The 19,955-nt window shown below is 40.2% G+C and overlaps 1 protein-coding gene across 1 annotated transcript in view; it reads left to right on the forward strand.

Annotated features, from left to right (window-relative positions):
* Positions 1-19,955, forward strand: part of SMOC2 (SPARC related modular calcium binding 2) — a 179,777-nt gene that overhangs the window by 46,270 nt on the left and 113,552 nt on the right. Inside the window, exon 2 of the mRNA XM_065401531.1 lies at positions 11,947-12,118. Coding sequence (XP_065257603.1) covers positions 11,947-12,118 — 172 coding nt within the window. The remainder of the gene's footprint in view (positions 1-11,946; positions 12,119-19,955) is intronic.

Genomic DNA, 19,955 nt, shown 5'->3' on the forward strand with positions numbered 1-19,955 from the left:
GATAATACTGCCCTAAATCACACAGTAATGAAAATAAACCGTGGTAAAAGCAAGACAAACCAACTGTGACCCTAATTCCTGGCCTCTCAGAGTGAATTCTGAATTTAGGGTGTCCATACTGTGGACAATACATTATAAGACTATTATGGAATGCTCCCTTTCTGGCTGAGACCCATGGGAATTAGGTACCCTTAGAGGTTCTGAGCCTGAGATGCTACCCTATGTAAAGAAACAATCTGGAGGTTTGTTGTGTAGATGTATTTTAGTACTTCATCACTTATCAGGTGAGTGATAAAATGGAGGGCTTGCCTACACTAGGAAAAGGAGTGGGTTTTAAGCACGTTAGCTAAAACAGTTACGTGGTCAAGTTTTGCCCTAGAGTAGACCATGACCAGCTGACATTTTAAAATACCACTGTCTTCATATACACTGAAGGGTAAGTGGTGTTTAAAAACCTATTAACACATGCTTGTTAATATATATTAAAACACCACTCATTTTTCAGTCTAGACAAGCCTAGAGAGAACAGAACATGGCTAGCTTGGAGATTCCCACATATGCTTATCAAGCCTGTTGTGACTACCTAAATCAACTGCAGTCTTCAACAGCACAGAGCCCTGATTTCTATCAGTTTAGAACACACTATCCATAGTACAAATACAGATCTCCTGTGCATGGAGTGAAGAAATCTGAATATTCCATTCAACATCCTACAGTAAACAGACGCAGGATAAAGAAATCGCCTTCAAAACTTTACTACAGAGTGGTAAGCTTTTCCAAGGAGAACAGTAGATTTACTTCTCTCTGTTGTGCTTGGTTCTCATGTTTTCCACCTGCAGACAAATTGCCAGCCTTTTGGTTACGCATAATTGAATTTTATTTTACCCCTTAAAGGACAAACTCAATTCCATATAATTGTGCACTTTCAGCTCTCTGTTTTCCCCAATGGACAGGCTCCATCCTGCTGCCATTAAAGATAATGGGAATTTTGATGTCAGTGAGAGTAGAAGCTGGTTCTGTCTAAGGCCTTGCCTACATGAAAGGCTTACTGTGAGGTGTGCCACTATAAGCACTAATGGGTTTTTGCATAGCCTGTCGACTTTAAGGGTTTAGGTTGGTGTAATTAAATCACTTTAGTTAAATTGGTGCACATTTTCTTAGGGTAGATAAAGCTTGAGGAAAAAAGACATTATTCTCCTCTGCCTAGCTCAAATTAGAATCAGACAACAGCAATTCCTAAACCCAAAGGTACATATGCTTCCTAAAATAATCTCACATAACATAGAGTAGAATTTTTCCAGTTATAATTTAAAACATGATGAGCCAGATCCCATGGCTAATCTTTACACTTCAGTTTACACCTTCCTGTTATTTTTTCCTGCTCTGACCTACAAGATGCAGAGCATCATGCAACTGCTTCCATGCCCAGGGACTGTAATATTGACCTTGGCCTCTCTGCCACCTTGCACATGGGACTTTTGACAAGTGGATGCACCTAGCTGTGGACTCATTGGCCATGTACTACTTCTCCTCCACCCCAGGAGGTTCTAACTCTAGCGAGAGTTGCTGCTGCATAGCACTGTCCTGCAGAATACAAGGTGTGTGAAATCTCCATGCTTGGTCTCTTTGAAGCCTGCCCTCATTGAGCAGTGGAATTGTAGTAACTCAGTTGCATTTGACTATCTTCTGGGCCCAAGAGGTGAGTTTTGGGCAGGAGGTGTCCCTATAGGAGTGAAACAGGATTCCATCATGAGTATGGAAAATCTAAGCTAAATAGAGGATATGCATGATGAGACACCGGTCACAGTTAATAAGTTTAAGAGAACTTGTCTCTTGATGGACAGTTTAATAGCACAGTCAAGTAATAACCTAATGCCTATACTTGAGATATTGGAAAATCTTTCTAATGGATTGACGTGCTGCTTGTGGTTGAGGAAATAAGCATCCCCACCTTCCAAAGACCAGCTGTGGGATCACTGACAAGCATGGGTTACAAAACCAAACTGAGAAACAAAGCAGAGTGGGAAATGCAGATGTAGAAATAATTTTCTCAGTTTAAAGTACGGTTTTGTGTATCTGCAGTTCCATAATCCTACAGTTCTAAAAAATGAAACATCACCAGGACTATGTACACTGGAGGAGAGCAATTTACAACCAGCATTAAGAACTTTTAACACAAGAGACAGTGAGAGAGTTCTATTGGAATACCATGTGCTGGGGATACAAGATGGCAAATAATGGCATTTCATCATTGCTCAGATTTACAAAATGCTTAAATGCAATTTTAAACTAAAATATCTGAGAGTTGATTTTTAATGGAGACCATCTGTTGTATTAATTGAGGTACACTAGGAGACTTAAGAGTTCTCCAGATCTAGTACCATCTTCATCATTACTTCTTTGTAGCAAATGCATACTGTAGAATATTCGTATACTTGGCGATGTTAAGTTGTAAAATACAATGTAATGGAAAGGATGAGACACTATTTTCTTGAAGATTCAGATACAAAGGTTTTATTAAAAAAACTTTCATATTTTAAAATGGTTTTATCATGTTGCTATTTTTAAATTTACAATCACCCTCATTTTAAGGAGTCCGATCTGTTAACCTACAACTCAAACGAGAATGATTATTTTTAGCTTAATACCTATTGCTGGAAATAGGCTACTGCTCACTTCCATGCTAACATTAGCAGGACACAGGCTCTGTTAAAATCCCACCCTGCCTAGTTGTTTTTATAAGGAGAGATTATCCATAGTCACCAATGCAAAAGGATTAAACTCCTTCTCTTACTGGTCAAAAATAACTGCACTTCAATTTGACCAGTCAGAAACAACAAGTGGCCACTTAGTCACCTACATTTTTAAGAGGGGTGTGAGATTCAAAGCTGAAATTCATATTGCCCACTTCAGACCCTTTATGAATAACATTCTAATACTCAGTTGCCCACTTCAAGCGACCACCTCTAATTAGACTGGTCTACAATTTTTGAGAAGTCGTCTGCTTCAGAGATAAAATGTGCTATTTATTATGTATTTTGATGTGCTGAATTCAAATATGACAATTAAAACAACTGATTGGCTACTGTTTCTAAGATATTTAAGTTTTTACGTTTTATGTCTATGTATATTGTGTAGATAGTAGAGTTTTAATCATAAATTGTAAACCTAGGTCTTTTCATGTGTTTATGGTTGCTTTACATGATAATATTTCACCTGTCCTGTTTATGTAACACTTTAAAAATCAGCAAAAGGGTTATATAAATAAAATTTATTATGAAACAAAAGGCAAAAAACTATTCTGTACATAGTTTAGTCCTATTCAGTGTCTACTCAGCACTTCTTGGCTTGTCTCTTGTATTCATTAAATGGAGCATCTCTTGTCACTGTCCAGCAATAGTCTGCAAGCATTGATGGGCTCCATTTGCCCTGATAGCGTTTCTCCATTGTTGCAATGTCCTGGTGAAATCGCTCGCTGTGCTCGTCGCTCACTGCTCCGCAGTTCGGTGGAAAAAAATCTAGATGAAAGTGCAAAAAATGTATCTTTAGTGACATGTTGCAACCAAGGCTTTTGTATGCCTTGAGGAGGTTTTCCACCAACAACCTGTAGTTGTCTGCCTTGTTGTTTCCAAGAAAATTTATTGCCACTAACTGGAAGGCTTTCCATGCCGTCTTTTCCTTGCCACGCAGTGCATGGTCAAATGCATCATCTCGAAGAAGTTCACGAATCTGAGGACCAACAAAGACACCTTCCTTTATCTTAGCTTCACTTAACCTTGGAAATTTTCCACGGAGGTACTTGAAAGCTGCTTGTGTTTTGTCAATGGCCTTGACAAAGTTCTTCATCAGACCCAGCTTGATGTGTAAGGGTGGTAACAAAATCTTCCTTGATTCAACAAGTGGTGGATGCTGAACACTTTTCCTCCCAGGCTCCAATGACTGTCGGAGTGGCCAATCTTTCTTGATGTAGTGGGAATCTCTTGCACGACTATCCCATTCGCAGAGAAAACAGCAGTACTTTGTGTATCCAGTCTGCAGACCAAGCAAGAGAGCAACAACCTTCAAATCGCCACAAAGCTGCCACTGATGTTGGTCATAGTTTATGCACCTCAAAAGGTGTTTCATGTTGTCATAGGTTTCCTTCATATGGATTGCATGACCAGCTGGAATTGATGGCAAAACATTGCCATTATGCAGTAAAACTGCTTTAAGACTCGTCTTTGATGAATCAATGAACAGTCTCCACTCATCTGGATCGTGAACGATGTTGAGGGCTGCCATCACACCATCGATGTTGTTGCAGGCTACAAGATCACCTTCCATGAAGAAGAATGGGACAAGATCCTTTTGACGGTCACGGAACATGGAAACCCTAACATCACCTGCCAGGAGATTCCACTGCTGTAGTCTGGAGCCCAACAGCTCTGCCTTACTCTTGGGTAGTTCCAAATCCCTGACAAGGTCATTCAGTTCACCTTGTGTTATGAGGTGTGGTTCAGAGGAGGAGGATGGGAGAAAATGTGGGTCCTGTGACATTGATGGTTCAGGACCAGAAGTTTCATCCTCTTCCTCGTCTGACTCAAGTGAGAATGATTCTGGTGCATCAGGAACCGGCAGTCCTTCTCCGTGGGGTACTGGGTGTATCGCTGATGGAATGTTTGGATAATGCACAGTCCACTTTTTCTTCTTTGACACACCTTTCCCAACTGGAGGCACCATGCAGAAGTAACAATTGCTGGTATGATCTGTTGGCTCTCTCCAAATCATTGGCACTGCAAAAGGCATAGATTTCCTTTTCCTGTTCAACCACTGGCGAAGATTTGTTGCACAAGTGTTGCAGCATATGTGTGGGGCCCACCTCTTGTCCTGATCTCTAATTTTGCAGCCAAAATAAAGGTGATAGGCTTTCTTAACCATAGTGGTTATACTGTGCTTTTGTGATGCAAAAGTCACTTCACCACAAACATAGCAGAAGTTATCTGCACTGTTCAGACAAGTACGAGGCATCTCTGCTCACTTTGGCTAAACAGAAATGTGTCCCTTTGCCAAATCAAACACTGACAAATAAGAGAGCACGACACTGTATGATTTCTAGAGCTGATATAGGGCAATTTGTTCAGCAGAGTGATGTAAGCTTCATTATGATTGCATCATCCATGACTTCTAGGAATAACATGATGCAATTCATATCATGCATGACGCAATACCAGCTTCAGATTGCATCATTCATTGTTTTGCCTAAAAAGCAAGTACTGTCCAAACCCAGTCATAGATTTATTCATAGATCCAGTCAAAGATGTATTTTAGTCATTTCTGGTTTAAATTGAGATCCCTTCCCTTTATAACTCACTTATCCTCCGCCATTCCCAAGTCAAGGGTCGTATATACTGACCCAATAGCATATCTTGAAAACTAGAGCCAATCAACAATTATAAGCATAATTATGTGTTGCCCCTTCTGCTTAACAATCTGTCCCAACTTGTACTTAGCTCAGATGCTCTGATTCCTTGCCCTGATCTGAAGAAGAGCTCTGTGTAGCTCAAAAGCTTGATCCTTCCACCAACAGAAGTAGGTCCAATATAAGATATTACCCCAACTACCTTTTCAGGTACAGAAAACCCCAGTGGTTGGCCATATGTGCTACTGTTATAAATAACATAATAATGTAAATAACAAGGACATGGAGGGTAATCAATAGTTTCCTATATCACTTGTGGCCATGTTGTTGCATGAGAAAACACACAATTTACAAATAACTAAGCAATACAGAATAAGATAAAATAAATACATATGTTGGTACATTTTCCATCAATTCCCATGGACTATATAATATAGTATTATCTATATAATCAGTCGCTTTTCATTATCCTTCTCTAGACATATCAAGCAGTTCCTTTTACAGGGAGAGTCCTTGCCACATGGTAAAGTTTGCATGTCTCGGGATTACTTCAGGTTAAGAAAAATGAAAAAAATCTATTGGTTATCAAAGAAAATTCCTTTCACACCCATTCTACCATGTCTTTTTACCCTCCATATTGGCAGTGGCTGTATTTTTCACATACATTGCTATGCAACCAGTCAGTACATGGATCATAATATTTAAAGCAAGAGTTTAAGTTATGCATCATCTGTGCTCAACAAATGATAACTAGTAGTAAGTTATAAACAGTTCTTATCATACTAGCTAGTGACTCCCATGCCTCACAGGATTCAAAGAAATGTCAAAGTACTGTATTGCAGAGATTATTGTGAAGGAGTCAGAAAAATAGTGACACATTATCTCTCAGAGCAAATTCATTTCTTCTCAATCCCTTGCAATCTGAAATGAAGCAACAGAAAACTGTTGGAACTCTACAAATATGGCTAATATATATTCTGAAAACATGAGCTTTTCTTGTGAAGAAACTGCCACAGAATAATCCTTATTTAAAATTATGATTTTTCACAAAATGTTAGTTGAGGCTTGTCTTTCAGTGAATCACATGATTTTATAACAACTGTTTTGGTTTCAAATTATCTTAAAGTTAGCGGTAGATGATCCAACTGCCTCCAATTACTGCCAGTAATCTGCTTAGGCCACATTCTGGTCCCCCTTGCTTGTGTTTAGTATTGCCTTCCTTCATAAGGTGTTCCAGTTAAAACAACAGGACTACTTGTAGAGTAAGGTACAACTTGAGATAAGATATACAATCTAGCACTTTGCACATAAATATCGTACCAGCTTCTGTGGTACTGTCTCACCCATTAAGACAGGCAAATGGGCAGAAATCTTAATTTAAGGCCTGATCTTATAGCCCTTACTCAAATATTTCTATTGGGTTCAACAATATTAACAATATTTCCATTGGCTTCATGTGACTAAGGGATGCAGGGTTGGAGCATCCTGCACTGCTACAGTAACAGCTACAGTGTGTTCTGTCTAATGTCTGTGCATTCCTTTTACTCTTTTTTTCAACAGACCATAAGTAAACATACTAATATGCCTCCTATAAGCTATCTTTTCTGGCAGTTGTTTGTCTTTTTGTCTTCCCTACTCTTAAATCCCTTAGCTTGCTAGCTTGGTGGAAACTGTTTAAGTGTACAACACAAATTCTCCACTGAGGTTTGGCTACCCAACAAGTTATTCAAGTGGCTTTGTCTCATGGGGTTTCTCTTCATCCTCTGCTTTTCCAGGTTACTCCAATATCCTTGAACCTATAATTTATCATAATCTCATCTAAAGGCTTTGAAATAATAAAGAGTTTAAATTGAACTTTTTGGCTGAATGCCCTCCAAAATGTAACTTCATCAGTGGGCACTGAATATTCCAAGAGGGTGGGTTCTGTTATTCAGAGTTTAAACAGCCTTGGGGATTTTCAGTCTAGTTCAGTGTTGTGAAATTGATGTCTGCCTGCTGTAATCGGGCATATTGGCCTTACCCCTCTCAACAGGTTGCTTGTCTTGGTCTGCCTGGACTCCCGTTAAGATACAACTTTCCAAAGACATCAAAGTAATTTGCTCTCAACACATTTACTTTGGCAGTACTCCAGGGATGGATTGTGGAGGTGGTATTGGGGAAATGTTGTTTTCCTGGTTTATTTCTAAACTTTCATAACATGACAAAAGACAGAGAAGCACTAGAAAAAAATCAAGTGACAAGTCTAGAAGATTTCACATTTCACGTTCCAAATGAATTCAAAGACTGGTAATGGCAAAAAAGATTTGGCAAAATCATGCTAGAAAGACTTTAAATGATCAGTTTTCCCCACTACCTTGAAACCAAGGCACAGAAAGTACATTAAAACATAAGCTTGAACATGAAGAACCTGGGGAATTGGTGATGGGATAATAAGTTACTGGTTCAAATCCAGAGCAGGTTGGAAGTAACCAAAATTTAGTGTAATCTAATGGCTGTTCAGTGGCCATTGCAAAATGAGTTTGGTAGTCTCAGTCCAGTTACTAGTGGCCAGGATGTCCACACTGGTCTTGACTCTAATTTTTCCCTTTGTAGGCACTCTCCACAGAGAGATCAATGATTGAGGGCCTGAACCAAATCATATTATTTAATTTATTTGTACAATGGCAACACCTAGAGACCCCAGCTAAGATGAGGGTCCTGGTGCACTGGTTACTAAACAACCACACAGTAACAGGTAGTGCCTTCCCCATAGGACTTACACTCTCACTAGAAAATAGAGGGAAAGAGTTAGTGTGGGACTTGGATTCAGTTCCTTGCTCTGCATAAGTTACCTTTGTGACCATGGGAAAATCGTAGTTTCTCTGGTCCAGTTCCACAAAGGTACTTAGGTGCCCAAGTCCCAGTTTTAGGCTCCACTGCGATCCACAAAACTCCCACTTGGGTGCCTAAGCTCACTCGGCAGCTAAGTGTTTGCAGTAGAAGTTTCCTTTGTGCCTAAGCTTCTGTCATTGGGCACACACACGGCTACCTCCCTCTAAGCACCCAGACACCTATCTCCCATCTAAGCCTCAGAGCAATCCACAAAGTGGGGAGAAGATATGTGGTCCTCCACCAAACTTGCATGCAAGGTCTGGACCTTGGGTCTCCCACCTCAGTGCCCAAACCATCAAGCTTCAGAGTCTTTTTTGCCGTCTCTCTGGTTCAGTGACTCTTTCATTGTTTATCCACTGTGCTAAAATCCTTTCTTTCCCCACATGTAGAGGGGGAAATTACATCCAGGTCTTCCATGTCCCAGATGAGAGCTCTCACTACTGGATTAAAAGATATAGGCAGGGCATCACTTCCTTCTCTGGTTCGCTTGTGTAGAGCAAGACAGATGCCTAGCTCATTCTCCCAAGAAATGAGTTAGGTGTCCAAGCCACCAGATTCCAGAAGAGGGATTCCTGGTTGTAGATCACTGCAGCCCAATCTTCAGTGCCTATTTCCATCAGAGGGGTGGGGCTTAGTAAACACCCTTCTCATCAGCATCTCCCATTGGCTAGCTTAGGCAGTTCCCATCTAGTGTTCTGGCTTCTGTGGATCACATTCTTAGGCACATATCTCCCCATCCATTGTATAGGTAGCCTAGGTGCCTAACTGTGGCTTTGTGGCTTGCAGTGTTGTTCCTGTGATTTTTCTAAAATCTCCTAAAAGTTAGATATTGCTCAGCATTGTAATGTCTAAATCCCTTTGTGGATCTGGGTCTCTACATCTCCGTTCCTAATCTGTAAAATGGGGACATAGCATTTCCCTATAACAGGGGGGTTGTGAAGCTTGAGATGCACTCAGATGTTACAGTGGTGGGGGGCATGTGAGATTCCCAGATAGAGAAAAGAAGTACTATCATCCAGATTTTACAGATGGGGGAATTGCGGGACAGAGATTAATTGTTGTGGTTTTGCCAAGGCCACACAGGAAGTCTGTGGCAGAGCAGGGGCTTGAATCCAAATCGCCTGATTTCCCCTTCAAAAGCCCCAGTCCATTCTTTTTCTCCTGGGAAGCCTTGTCATTGACTTAAAGGGATCAAGTGCTGGATGAGGAAGGAGACCAAACTACCCTCTCATCTGTATTCTCATCAGGGTGGAGGAAGTTTGCATTACCACTACTTTTGCTGTGAGTCAGTAAAGTAAGATAAATTAAAGTGGGAGCTGTGGAGACTTTATCTAGGTATTTATGTGACTCTCCCTGTCATCACAGTATCTAAGCACCTCTCAAGAGAAAAAAACACATACAAACGACTATGAGGGGGGAAAAACATATCTAAAATGCAGACATACGGCATAGGTTTTTCTCTGTCAGCTGAATCATCTGCTCCTGAAGCTAATTACTATTTAAAAGGAAAAAGCAAGCCAAAAGAGTGTTGTGAGTAGGAAAAGAATGCTTTTATTGTTTGATCCTGTGCTGCTAAAATGTGAAAATTACACTCAAATTCCAACCATATGAATATTAGGGTTTGTTTTTTTAAATGGAAGCTGTGAGGTTGTCTCTCCATTTACAGAAAATGATAATTATCACGTCTTACCATAAGACATCTGCATTTCCTCACTTTAAGTGCTAGGAAATGCAAACAGACCAGAGTTTAAGCATGACAATTAAGTGGATTTATGACTGTTTTTTTTTTCCTTCACTAAAATAAAGGTGAGCTATATATAGCCGACACTTTCCTCCAGAAAAGGGAGGTATGCAAATCTGGAGGCTTGTGTACTTTGGATGCACAAATTCTGCTCTTATTCCTCTTCCTTGCTCAAAGCTTTCCCCTCTCATTAGCCTGCATACATAACCTAAAGCTTTAAACTTTCCTGTATTGGACATTAATAGTCATAAAGCGTCATTGCACATTTTGTAAAACCAAGGCAACACTTCAGCTGGTCGATGACATTTTCTAAGGTCCATTTCTCTGTGACTTGTAATGCCCAGGAGGGTGATTATCTACTGGTAACTACATGCCTTTCATACCTTTTTGCTTATTCAGAAAAGAGTAAAATGATAGAGAAAATTGTTTGAGGACTTAGTGGTTTCACCATCCCCATGGCACCAGCCCTTCTGATGCTTGGAAAATAAAATGCTTTCGTGCTCATTTCTGTCTGAAAGTGAAAGTGGCATAAAAACTAGTTAGGGTTAGGGAAATGTGTTTCAGCGCAAGCAGATCCTGCTTTTCTCAGTTCCAGGAACTACGGTAAGGTTATATGCAGTTGGTAGGAGACTAAAATCCAAACTGATGATCATTTAGCATGTTCAAAGTGACTGGGGAATTAAATTAGAGAGAGAAAAAATATTTCTCTCTAACCTGTTGTAACTCATAGCTAGAACAACCTGACAGAGAGAGACTACAATCATGGCCTATATTTGCTCCCCTCTACCTCCATTACTGGAGGAAGCTGGATGACCCAGAAGCGGGGATCAGATGTCCTGGGGGGGGAGGGATAACTCAGTGGTTTGAGCATTGGCCTGCTAAACCCAGGGTTGTGAGTTCAATCCTTGAGGGGGCCATTTAGGGAACTGGGGTAAAAATCTGTCTGGGGATTGGTCTGCTTTGAGCAGTGGGTTGGACTAGATGACCTCCTGAGGTCCCTTCCAATCCTGATATTCTATGATTCTTTGTGGTCTCTGTCCCAATGTGCCTGCAGAAGCCACTCCAGTCAAAATCTGTGGGGGGTAGTTGCTGCAGAGTGGAAAAGGGTATGCTGAGGCTGGGGGTCATGGAAGAAGCCACAATCCATAATATGCCTCTTTCCAACCCTGGCAGATATATATCCTGGAGTTTATGCTGCATCAAGTAGCCTGACATTTTACTCTGGGTGAAATTCATCTCTGTGCAGTAGGGCCAGAAAAAGACCACTGCACGTACCACTTAGGACTCACATAACCCTTTTGAGGATTTACGTTGGATGTTGCTGGTATATGAGTCTGTGCTGGCCGCTCTGCACAGAGATGAAAGGATTTTGCACAAGAAGGCCAGTAGCATCAAGGCTCCCATGCTGGATGGAGGCAGGTCCAGCCATTATCACTCAGGTACATCACTAGTTCATTATTGTAGAATGAAGCTCATGTTTTATATAAGAATCCAGACTGAATCTGAACCTTTCAAAGTGTTGCGGCTCACCCATGGCTACTATAAGTAGCTAATGGATCACAGTAAATCCTCATTTCTGTTTTGAAGGGGGTTTCAATTTTTCAATATCAGTATTTTTGCCTGTAAAGGCTCTGAGCAACCTCCTTTCTCTCCAGAGTGATTGTTTATGTTCAGAGTTTCCCTAATTAAAATAATACATTAAATATGCACTGCAGAGATGTTTTCATTACTAGTATTTCACATTAACCGCGGAACCATCAAAACTCAGGAAACACCAAATTATATATTATTTAGCACACAATTAAACATTTTTTGGAGTGCACCTGCATATATTCTGTGGAGTAGGTGATCAGGAAGTGCTTTTCATGCCATTGATGACCATTGACTGTTGGAGTGAACGTCCCAAAGTCTCATGCCATTTTGTTTTTGTTTCTAGTTTTTGAGAGTGGACCAAGACAAAGACCGAGAATGCAGCCTGGACTGTGCAGGATCCCCTCAGAAATCACTTTGTGCTTCTGATGGAAGGACTTTCCTGTCCCGCTGTGAATTTCAACGAGCAAAATGCAAAGATCCTCAGTTGGAAATTGCATATAGGGGCAACTGCAAAGGTAAGCACTGCAAAGCCTGGTGTGTTCATAATGTAGAAAATTAAATGAAATTAGGGGTGTTTTACCCTGATAATCAGCAGGAACGGTGGGGTTTTAAGAGAATGGTTTCAACCCCACTAGACAAGAAGTCACCCAAATATCTCGAAGTATGGTAAGCATGGGAGGTCTAGATCCTATTCTAAACTCTGCCACTGATTTGGGGTCTGATGCAAAGCCTATTGAAGTCAATGGCAGTCTTTCTGTTGATTTCAGTGAGTTTGCATCAGGCCCATGCTATGTGATCTTGTTCAAGTGTAGCCTGGTTTTCCCATGTGGGGGGGAGGGGAGTTGGTAAAGTGATGAGATGCTCATCTGAAAGATACTCTATAAGGGCAAGTTATTATAATGATATTATATACAAATATTCATCAGTCAGCACAACAGAAATAAAATAAACCCAACTCCTTACAAAGCAATTGATTTTTATTTATTGCATCATAGGGATAATATAATGTTTGGTCTGGATTCTGCAAGCTGTCCTTTGCAAGTGCAGATGTCCATTCATGCAGTACAACTTTCAGGATCAGGCCCTCTGTTCCAGTGTTTTACTGGCTGATGAATCTTCATATTAATTGTGCTACAATGAAAAATTCACTAAGGACCATTTCCATGAGTAAATATTTGTCTTAAGCAGCCACTTGAAAGTATCCCCCAAAGTTTCCGATACAAAATGGTTAAATCTTTAGTTGAGAACCCTCCTCTGCTAGGCACCAGTATTTTGGTGATCCCCTGGCATCTCAAGCATCCGTGTGTTTGGCTGGGCTGAGCATCTTTTTGTTTCACAAAATTGAGTTTTCTTGTTAGATTAATTCAAATATCTTTTTCTTAAAATCCCTAATTTTTAGAAACAAAATTGGTTTCTTCTAGAGTTGGATTTGCAAAAGTGTCTCAATAACTTAGGAGCATATATCCCATTGAAAATGAATGGGAACTGCATTCCTAAGTCACTTGGGTGCTTTTGGAAATACCACCCATAGTCCCTATGTGGTCACCTGTTCAATCATGTGATCATTTCTTCATCTAGGGCCTGCTCCAACTTTCATTGACTTCAATGGGAGTTGGATTGGATCCTCACTGTTACTTTCTTTGGCCTGATGCTGCAATTTATTGTGCATGGGTGGACTGCCATGCCTGGAAAGATCCCTTTTGAAGTCAGTAGGGCTCTGCATAGCTGCATCAGTTTACCTATGTGCAAGATGTTGTAGGATTGAGGTCTTTGTTTATTTCCCTCCAATTCTTTGCAATTTCCTGAAGCAAGTGTTCTTACACTCTTTGCATATTTATTTTAGGGTGACCAGATGTCCTGATTTTATAGGGACAGCCCTGATTTTTGGGTCTTTTTCTTATCTAGGCTCCTATTACCGCCCCCCCCACACACACACACACTCCCGTCCCGATTTTTCACATTTGCTGTCTGATCACCCTAATTTATTTAGACACACAAGTGCACCTCTCTTCAAGCCTGATTCTGTGAAGTGATGAGCATCCATAATTCCCTCTGAAGTAAATGAGAATGGAGAGTGATCCAGTCCTTGCTGGACTGGCTCCACAGTTAGGATTTTCCTGCCTGTACCTCAGAAATAGGAACCGAACAGAATCCTGTTTGAGGCGTCCTGCCTACCACCTTCAGTACTTTCCATTGAGGCAGGCAGGCTCATTCTTCTACTTCTTAATTACATTCCTTTTGCTAGAAAAAACATGTTTGGTTTTGATTCAATTTAACAAACAAAAATAATCACCCAGGAGGTAAATCCATGGGTTTAAATGACAAGAAAGAAGTCTTTTAAATTTGTGCTAGTTTTGAAATCCAATGAAATAGTCTGAGATGGCAGCAACACCTCATTCTCCTTCCCTAGTTACTTCATTTGTTCGTTTAGTTCTCCTTCTCCCCTAAGTTCATAGACACTGGGCAATCAGATGTCCCAACATTTCAATACCATTATTTAGTGATCTAAGACATGCACATTTTCATTCCTCCAAATCCGAGTCATAGAGACCTTGGGCTGGCATGCTTAGAGAAATTATGACATGCTTCCTCTCTTAAATGCAGGGCTTGATTTTTCTGCTCAGTGCTCTTTTTTTTTTTAAATATAAGTATAGCGGTGATCACAAAGATTTACCTTCCCTTACTCTCTAATAACAACAAAAAGATTGAGACCACACAGACTCAACCTCTTGGAGACAATTTTCTACTTCATCTCTCTCTATTAGCTCCAACAAGCCTCTAAAGCACCAAGATTGCTTTAAGAGACATTCTGTCTCCTCCTCCCCCTAGACGAAACATCATGCTAGCATTGTATTAGCTGATGGATCTACTTCCTTATATGAACAAAGAAAACATAATGGAGTTACTTGAGCCCAAGTGCCTGTTGTTTCCACTAACAACAGGAAGAATTATTGTAAACACTTTGTGTTAGTGTACTGTACATATTTAAAACACTATGCACTCTGTGAAGTAAAGTGTTATGCATACTCTTTTCTTAATTATTTTTCCATGCAATTTACCAATGCACTGACAATGGGCAACAACAGAATTCTTTCCCCCCCTATAAAAATGTATAGAATTTCCCTATGCAAAGCTTGTGGGGATCAGTTCTAGCAGTGCTTGCAAATTTTTACTGCAATTGGTTGATATATAAAGTTTGCAGAAGTACTTTATTGCTGTGTACATTTTAACCTATAGCATTTTAGCACAATTGTAATCCTGGCATCTGACCCCCCAGCTCTGCTCGGGCAGCTTAAATATTACCGTTAGTTGTCACACACAGCTCAAGGTGGTGCTTTTTGTCTCTCAGTTCAATGAGCACGAAATTCACTCAACTTTAAATTTTATTTTTCTATATAGATGCTATACTGCTTTGGGGCATAAGTGCCAGGTGTACACTTGATGAATATCAGTGACAAAGAGACTATTCCTATTTTCACTTTTAATTTCATATTTAATTTAATCAAAACACCCTTGGGGTGTTCGGTGACATGCCACTTCCCGCCTGCCCATGGCAGCAATCCTCTGAAATAACTCAAGTTGCGAAAACAAGTTTGAGCACAGAAAAAGGGAGGCCAACTGGTCTCACTGCAGTTTCAATCTTTGCCTCCCATCTTGCTACACTGTCACCTTTGATAACCCTGATCAAACATTCTGCTGAAGGTGCTGAGAAAGACTCCACTTCAGCCAACTGCCTATGAGGAGCGGAGCTTGTTGTTGCAGGTGATGGATTAATTAGTGAAAGAGCAGAGGTTTTTAGTAGAGCTGACTGAGAACATTTTCATGAAAATTGAATTCTGTTTACATGTCTGTTTTTGGATCAAAACCTGAGTGTCTCGATTCAGGAAGGGGGGGGGGGAGATTCAGGTTCAAATCCATACATGCCTGATTCCGAACAGAATTACTTTGAATCAGGCAGAGCAGGGACTGAGTCTCTCTCTTACCCCCTCCCCCAACAACTTCCCAATTAAAACTTTGGCAAAACTGATACATCTCCATGAAATATTTTGGCTTTGATGCAATTTCATTTTTGTCCAAAATGCTGTGACCAGCTCTGGTTTCAGGTCAGCATATCCACTGAGCTCTTGTAACAGTTTCTGCCATCTAGCCTCGCTGAATAACTTGTAGTCAGCATTTTCTCTTAAGCCTTTCACATGCCTGTTTACACAATCAAAACTGGGATATTTTTACATACACAATAAAATTTGAATCAAATTCAAATTAATGTCTCCTCACATTCCTTTCTCCAAATATTAGCCCCAGACATATCTCTCCTCCCACAAAAGCCAAGAATTCACAGTGACTTTCTTCTTTGTCCAATTCTGTTATCAATATTTGCTTGATATATTTATTTTGAGACTTTCAAAAGACTGGAATTACAGAGATACCGTTGTTTTAAAGGGCTTATTGTTTTCTCTTTTGTTTTTGTTAATTATTCAGGTTTCATTTACCAGGAAAAGTTGACTTTTAAGGGAATTCCTTAACACCGGGGGGAATCTATTTTTAAGTTTGGATTTTAAATGTGACAATAAAACTACGGACAGAACTTTAATCCCCATCTCCTTTCTCCCACTTCTGTCCCCTGTGCCTTCATGCCTGTAACAGGCACTTAAATAGCTGTGTGTGAATTTTTGTTTTTTAAGATAATAAAGTTAAGAGAGGATGAACTGGTCTGAAAACAGGTACTTCGTGAGCCTTACACCCACCTTTGACCAAAATTAGAACACGCCTAATGTTAAGAAAAACAACAACCCTGCAATTCATTTTTCTCTCTCTTATTTTTCATTTTTGTGCACTCTTATGCTTCCCGGCAAGGCTGGAACCAGATGCCAAAGTGTTGGAAACATTGTGAGAAGTCTGATTCTTGTAATATTTCCAGCCCACTTTTGTAGCTTCAAGAGGTTCAGCTAGTTTGAATAAACTTTAGATGAACAGCCACATTTTTGGATGCTTCTCCAAACCAAACCTAAACTCTGAACTTCCCTCACTAGAAACAGACATTTGGTTGTGCAAGAAAATTGGTGCGAGCTGAGAAGCATCATTATTTGTGTTACAGTTGAACCAAGAAGCACTAATCGTGATCGGGTCCCAATGTACATATACATAGGAGGAGACTGCCCTGAAGAGTTTGCAATCTAAATAGAAAAGAGTGGGTGAAAGGAACTATTGTTATCCTTATTTACAAATGGACAACTGAAACACAGTGAGATTAAGTGACTGGCTGAAGGTCACACAGGAAGTCTGTCATAGAACCAGGGATTGCACCTGGATTTCCTGGACAGTAGTCCAGGGCCTTATTCACAAGACTGTCCTGGTATACTTTACTTAAGCCTAATGTTATAACCAGTATAACCTGGAACTCTACTCTGAGGATTGATCCTCTGAGGTGCTGATCCTGTGAGGTTGACGTGCCTCAACTTCTATTGAAGTCAGTGTGATTTGAGGAGTCTTGGAACCTCGAAGGAGTGCTCAGTGCTTTTACAGGATTGACTCTTGATGCTCTGTAGGTAAATATGAACCATATGAGCTAACATTTCCTGATTCTGACCAAAATGAGTACCTGATTACACACAAATACGGCACTTAAAAATAATTGGAATAGAAAAGTCACATTGTTTACAAACAACCCCCAGATCCTGTCATCTGGACCCTTGAGTCACGCAGAGCCCCTTTATAGTTAGTGGAGCTTTGCACAGCACAGGAGTCTGCTGTCTGGATGCTGCCAAAGGGCAAAATCGTGTAGTTAATGGGGATTTTGCTCAATTAAGAACTGAACCCAGATCATCCCCTATGGTTTACACTTGTGGAGGGATCAAAAGTGGCTGGCCCATGTGGAAGTGGGATGTTGCCCTGACCTAATCTTTAATCCCCTCATAAACTTCCCAAAGACTTTGTGTTGTCCTTAGAGCTCTATGGCTTCTGAGGAGTGAAAATATGTGGTGGAGGAAGGGGGTAGGGCTATGTGAAACCTTCTCTCCATGGCTTCATTCTCTACCAATCCTGCACAGAACTCCTCTGCATTAGACTGCATGAATACTTTCTCCATCCACTGAAGCCCCCCTGAGAGTTGCAGGTGGGTTCCCATGGCATCAAAAATCCACCAGAGCCATGCTGCTGTGGAGGGTGAGGAGGGAGCCTGGGCTAGCCTTCTTCTATGCTTGCCCACAATGAGACACCTTTCAGCTTGGCTGATCCCTCCATTTCTCTCCCCCAGGCTTTTCTTCACATAACAAATAGACACGCAACATAAATGTGTTTTGTCTTTTATAAATCAGAAAAATAAATCATAAATCAGGGGAATGTAAGTGACTCAAGATAGTGATGGATCTCCAGAACTCAAGTGCTGACTTCTTTTCAGGCTGCTTGGAGAGGACCTATCTCTCTAATCCTGCTTTGTTCTGCCCAATAGCATTTTCACAGTTGAGGCACAAAAATCCTGAGATTTTTTGAGGCAGGTTCAGTTGGAAGCAGAGGGATCCTGAAAAATCTGATCTTAGGCAGTAATGCCTTCGTTCCAATTCGCACTGCTGTGTCTGTTTCTATCCGCTGCACTCCAGCCTTTGGAGGCAAGCCCCCATTTCTTCCTGCTTTATATTTAAAGGAAGGAATATTGTCTAGTAACTAGAGTATGGGACTGGGGATAAGATTTCTGTATTTTATTCCTGGATTTGCATCTACTCTGAGTATGACACTGAATAACTCAGTGTGTCTATCTCTTTTACCCACCTGTACAATGGGCACCTAACAGTACCTAGCACAGATGTTGTGAGACTTCATTAACGTGTATAAATTGTTTTGAGAGTTTTGGATGAAAGATGCTGTATAGTGGGGCTTAACCTGAACTTTTTAGTCCTCACTCAGGCAAAACATCCATTGCCTTAAGTGAAAACTTGGTGATTGGTCTTCAGAGTCTGGATATCCAGGCCCAGAACCAGCCAAACACTTAATCACATTTTAAATTGTAAGCATATGAGTAGGTCCTTTGACTTCAATTATACTGCTCCTATGCTTTAAGCTAAGCATGTGCTTTGCTGGATCAGGGCCTTATTCTTGATATTTAATTTGTATTTATTTATTTATCTGACAATAACATAGGGCTGTATGTTTGTGGCAGAAACTGTGCTGTATAATAAAATCTGTGACAAGATTTGTTTCATAAAAAATCATGGCCTTTCCCTTATAGAACAGTCCTATAGGTTTTAGAACCATCCTGTAGCATTTAGTAGATAATCATATTTCTGCTGTAAAATTCTATTTCCTGATTCAAAAATATATACAAAGGTTGTGCAAATTCTCTATTAGATTCTTAGGGTCTTTAGAATCATTTCTATAGAACTATTGGTTTCATCTCTATTATCTTGTATAGGACTTTTGCATTAGTCTTATTACTCTGGTTAGCTCATTACTGAACATGGCTCCATCCATGAATTTTGAAAATGTGAGTTTATATATTTCTAGTGTTGTGGTTTTCAAATGGTTTTAGGTTATTCAATTACTTTGTATTGTAAAATATATATTTGTTTGACTTTTCATAATTTTCTGTGACAAACAATACATGTATATTAATATTTAAACTAAAATTTGGTTGGGGAGAGACAGTTTCTGTTACAAAACCTTCTTTTTCCATTTTTTTGGAGATGTCAAACATCCAGCCTTAGTCATAAGTAGATTAGTGGGAATCTTGCTCTGTTGTGAGAGGATCAATAATTTTTTTTTTCAGAGACCAGAAACTGTTAATGTCAATTGAAAATGAACATTTTAGTACTTGACAGACATCTCTTCATCTCACATCTCAGCTTCGTCAAGTATCAAGTCTCCAAACACTGTCAGGCTGCTGTATCTTGTCTCAAAGTGAGCAATATCTAAAACAGAAGTATCCAGTGAGAAAAAACAGCTTTTTCTTTCTGGTGTATTGTCAAGAGACTAATGAATAATTGACAGCAGCAGTTCATTTTTCAGTTTTACAGATGCTATAAGGGTGGATTGAAACAAGTAGCACTTTACTTCAGCCTGCATCAGTTTAGTGTTCTTTAAATATTCAAGGTCTTTCTACATAAGTTCTGGAAGGTTGAGGAAATTGGGCATAAGTAGGGCCCTACCAAATTCACGGCTATGAAAGACGCGTCATGGACCATGAAATCTGGTCTCCCCCCACTACCCCCAATGAAATTTTTGTCTTTTGTGTGCTTTTACTCTATACCAGGGGTCGGCAACCTTTGAGAAGTGGTGTGCCAAGTCTTCATTAATTTAAGGTTTTGCGTGACAGTAAACGGTTTTGCATGCCAGATCAGCAGCGTGGGTGGCAGACAGAAC

This window comes from Emys orbicularis, chromosome 3, assembly GCF_028017835.1.
Source record: "Emys orbicularis isolate rEmyOrb1 chromosome 3, rEmyOrb1.hap1, whole genome shotgun sequence".
NCBI lineage: Eukaryota > Metazoa > Chordata > Testudines > Emydidae > Emys > Emys orbicularis.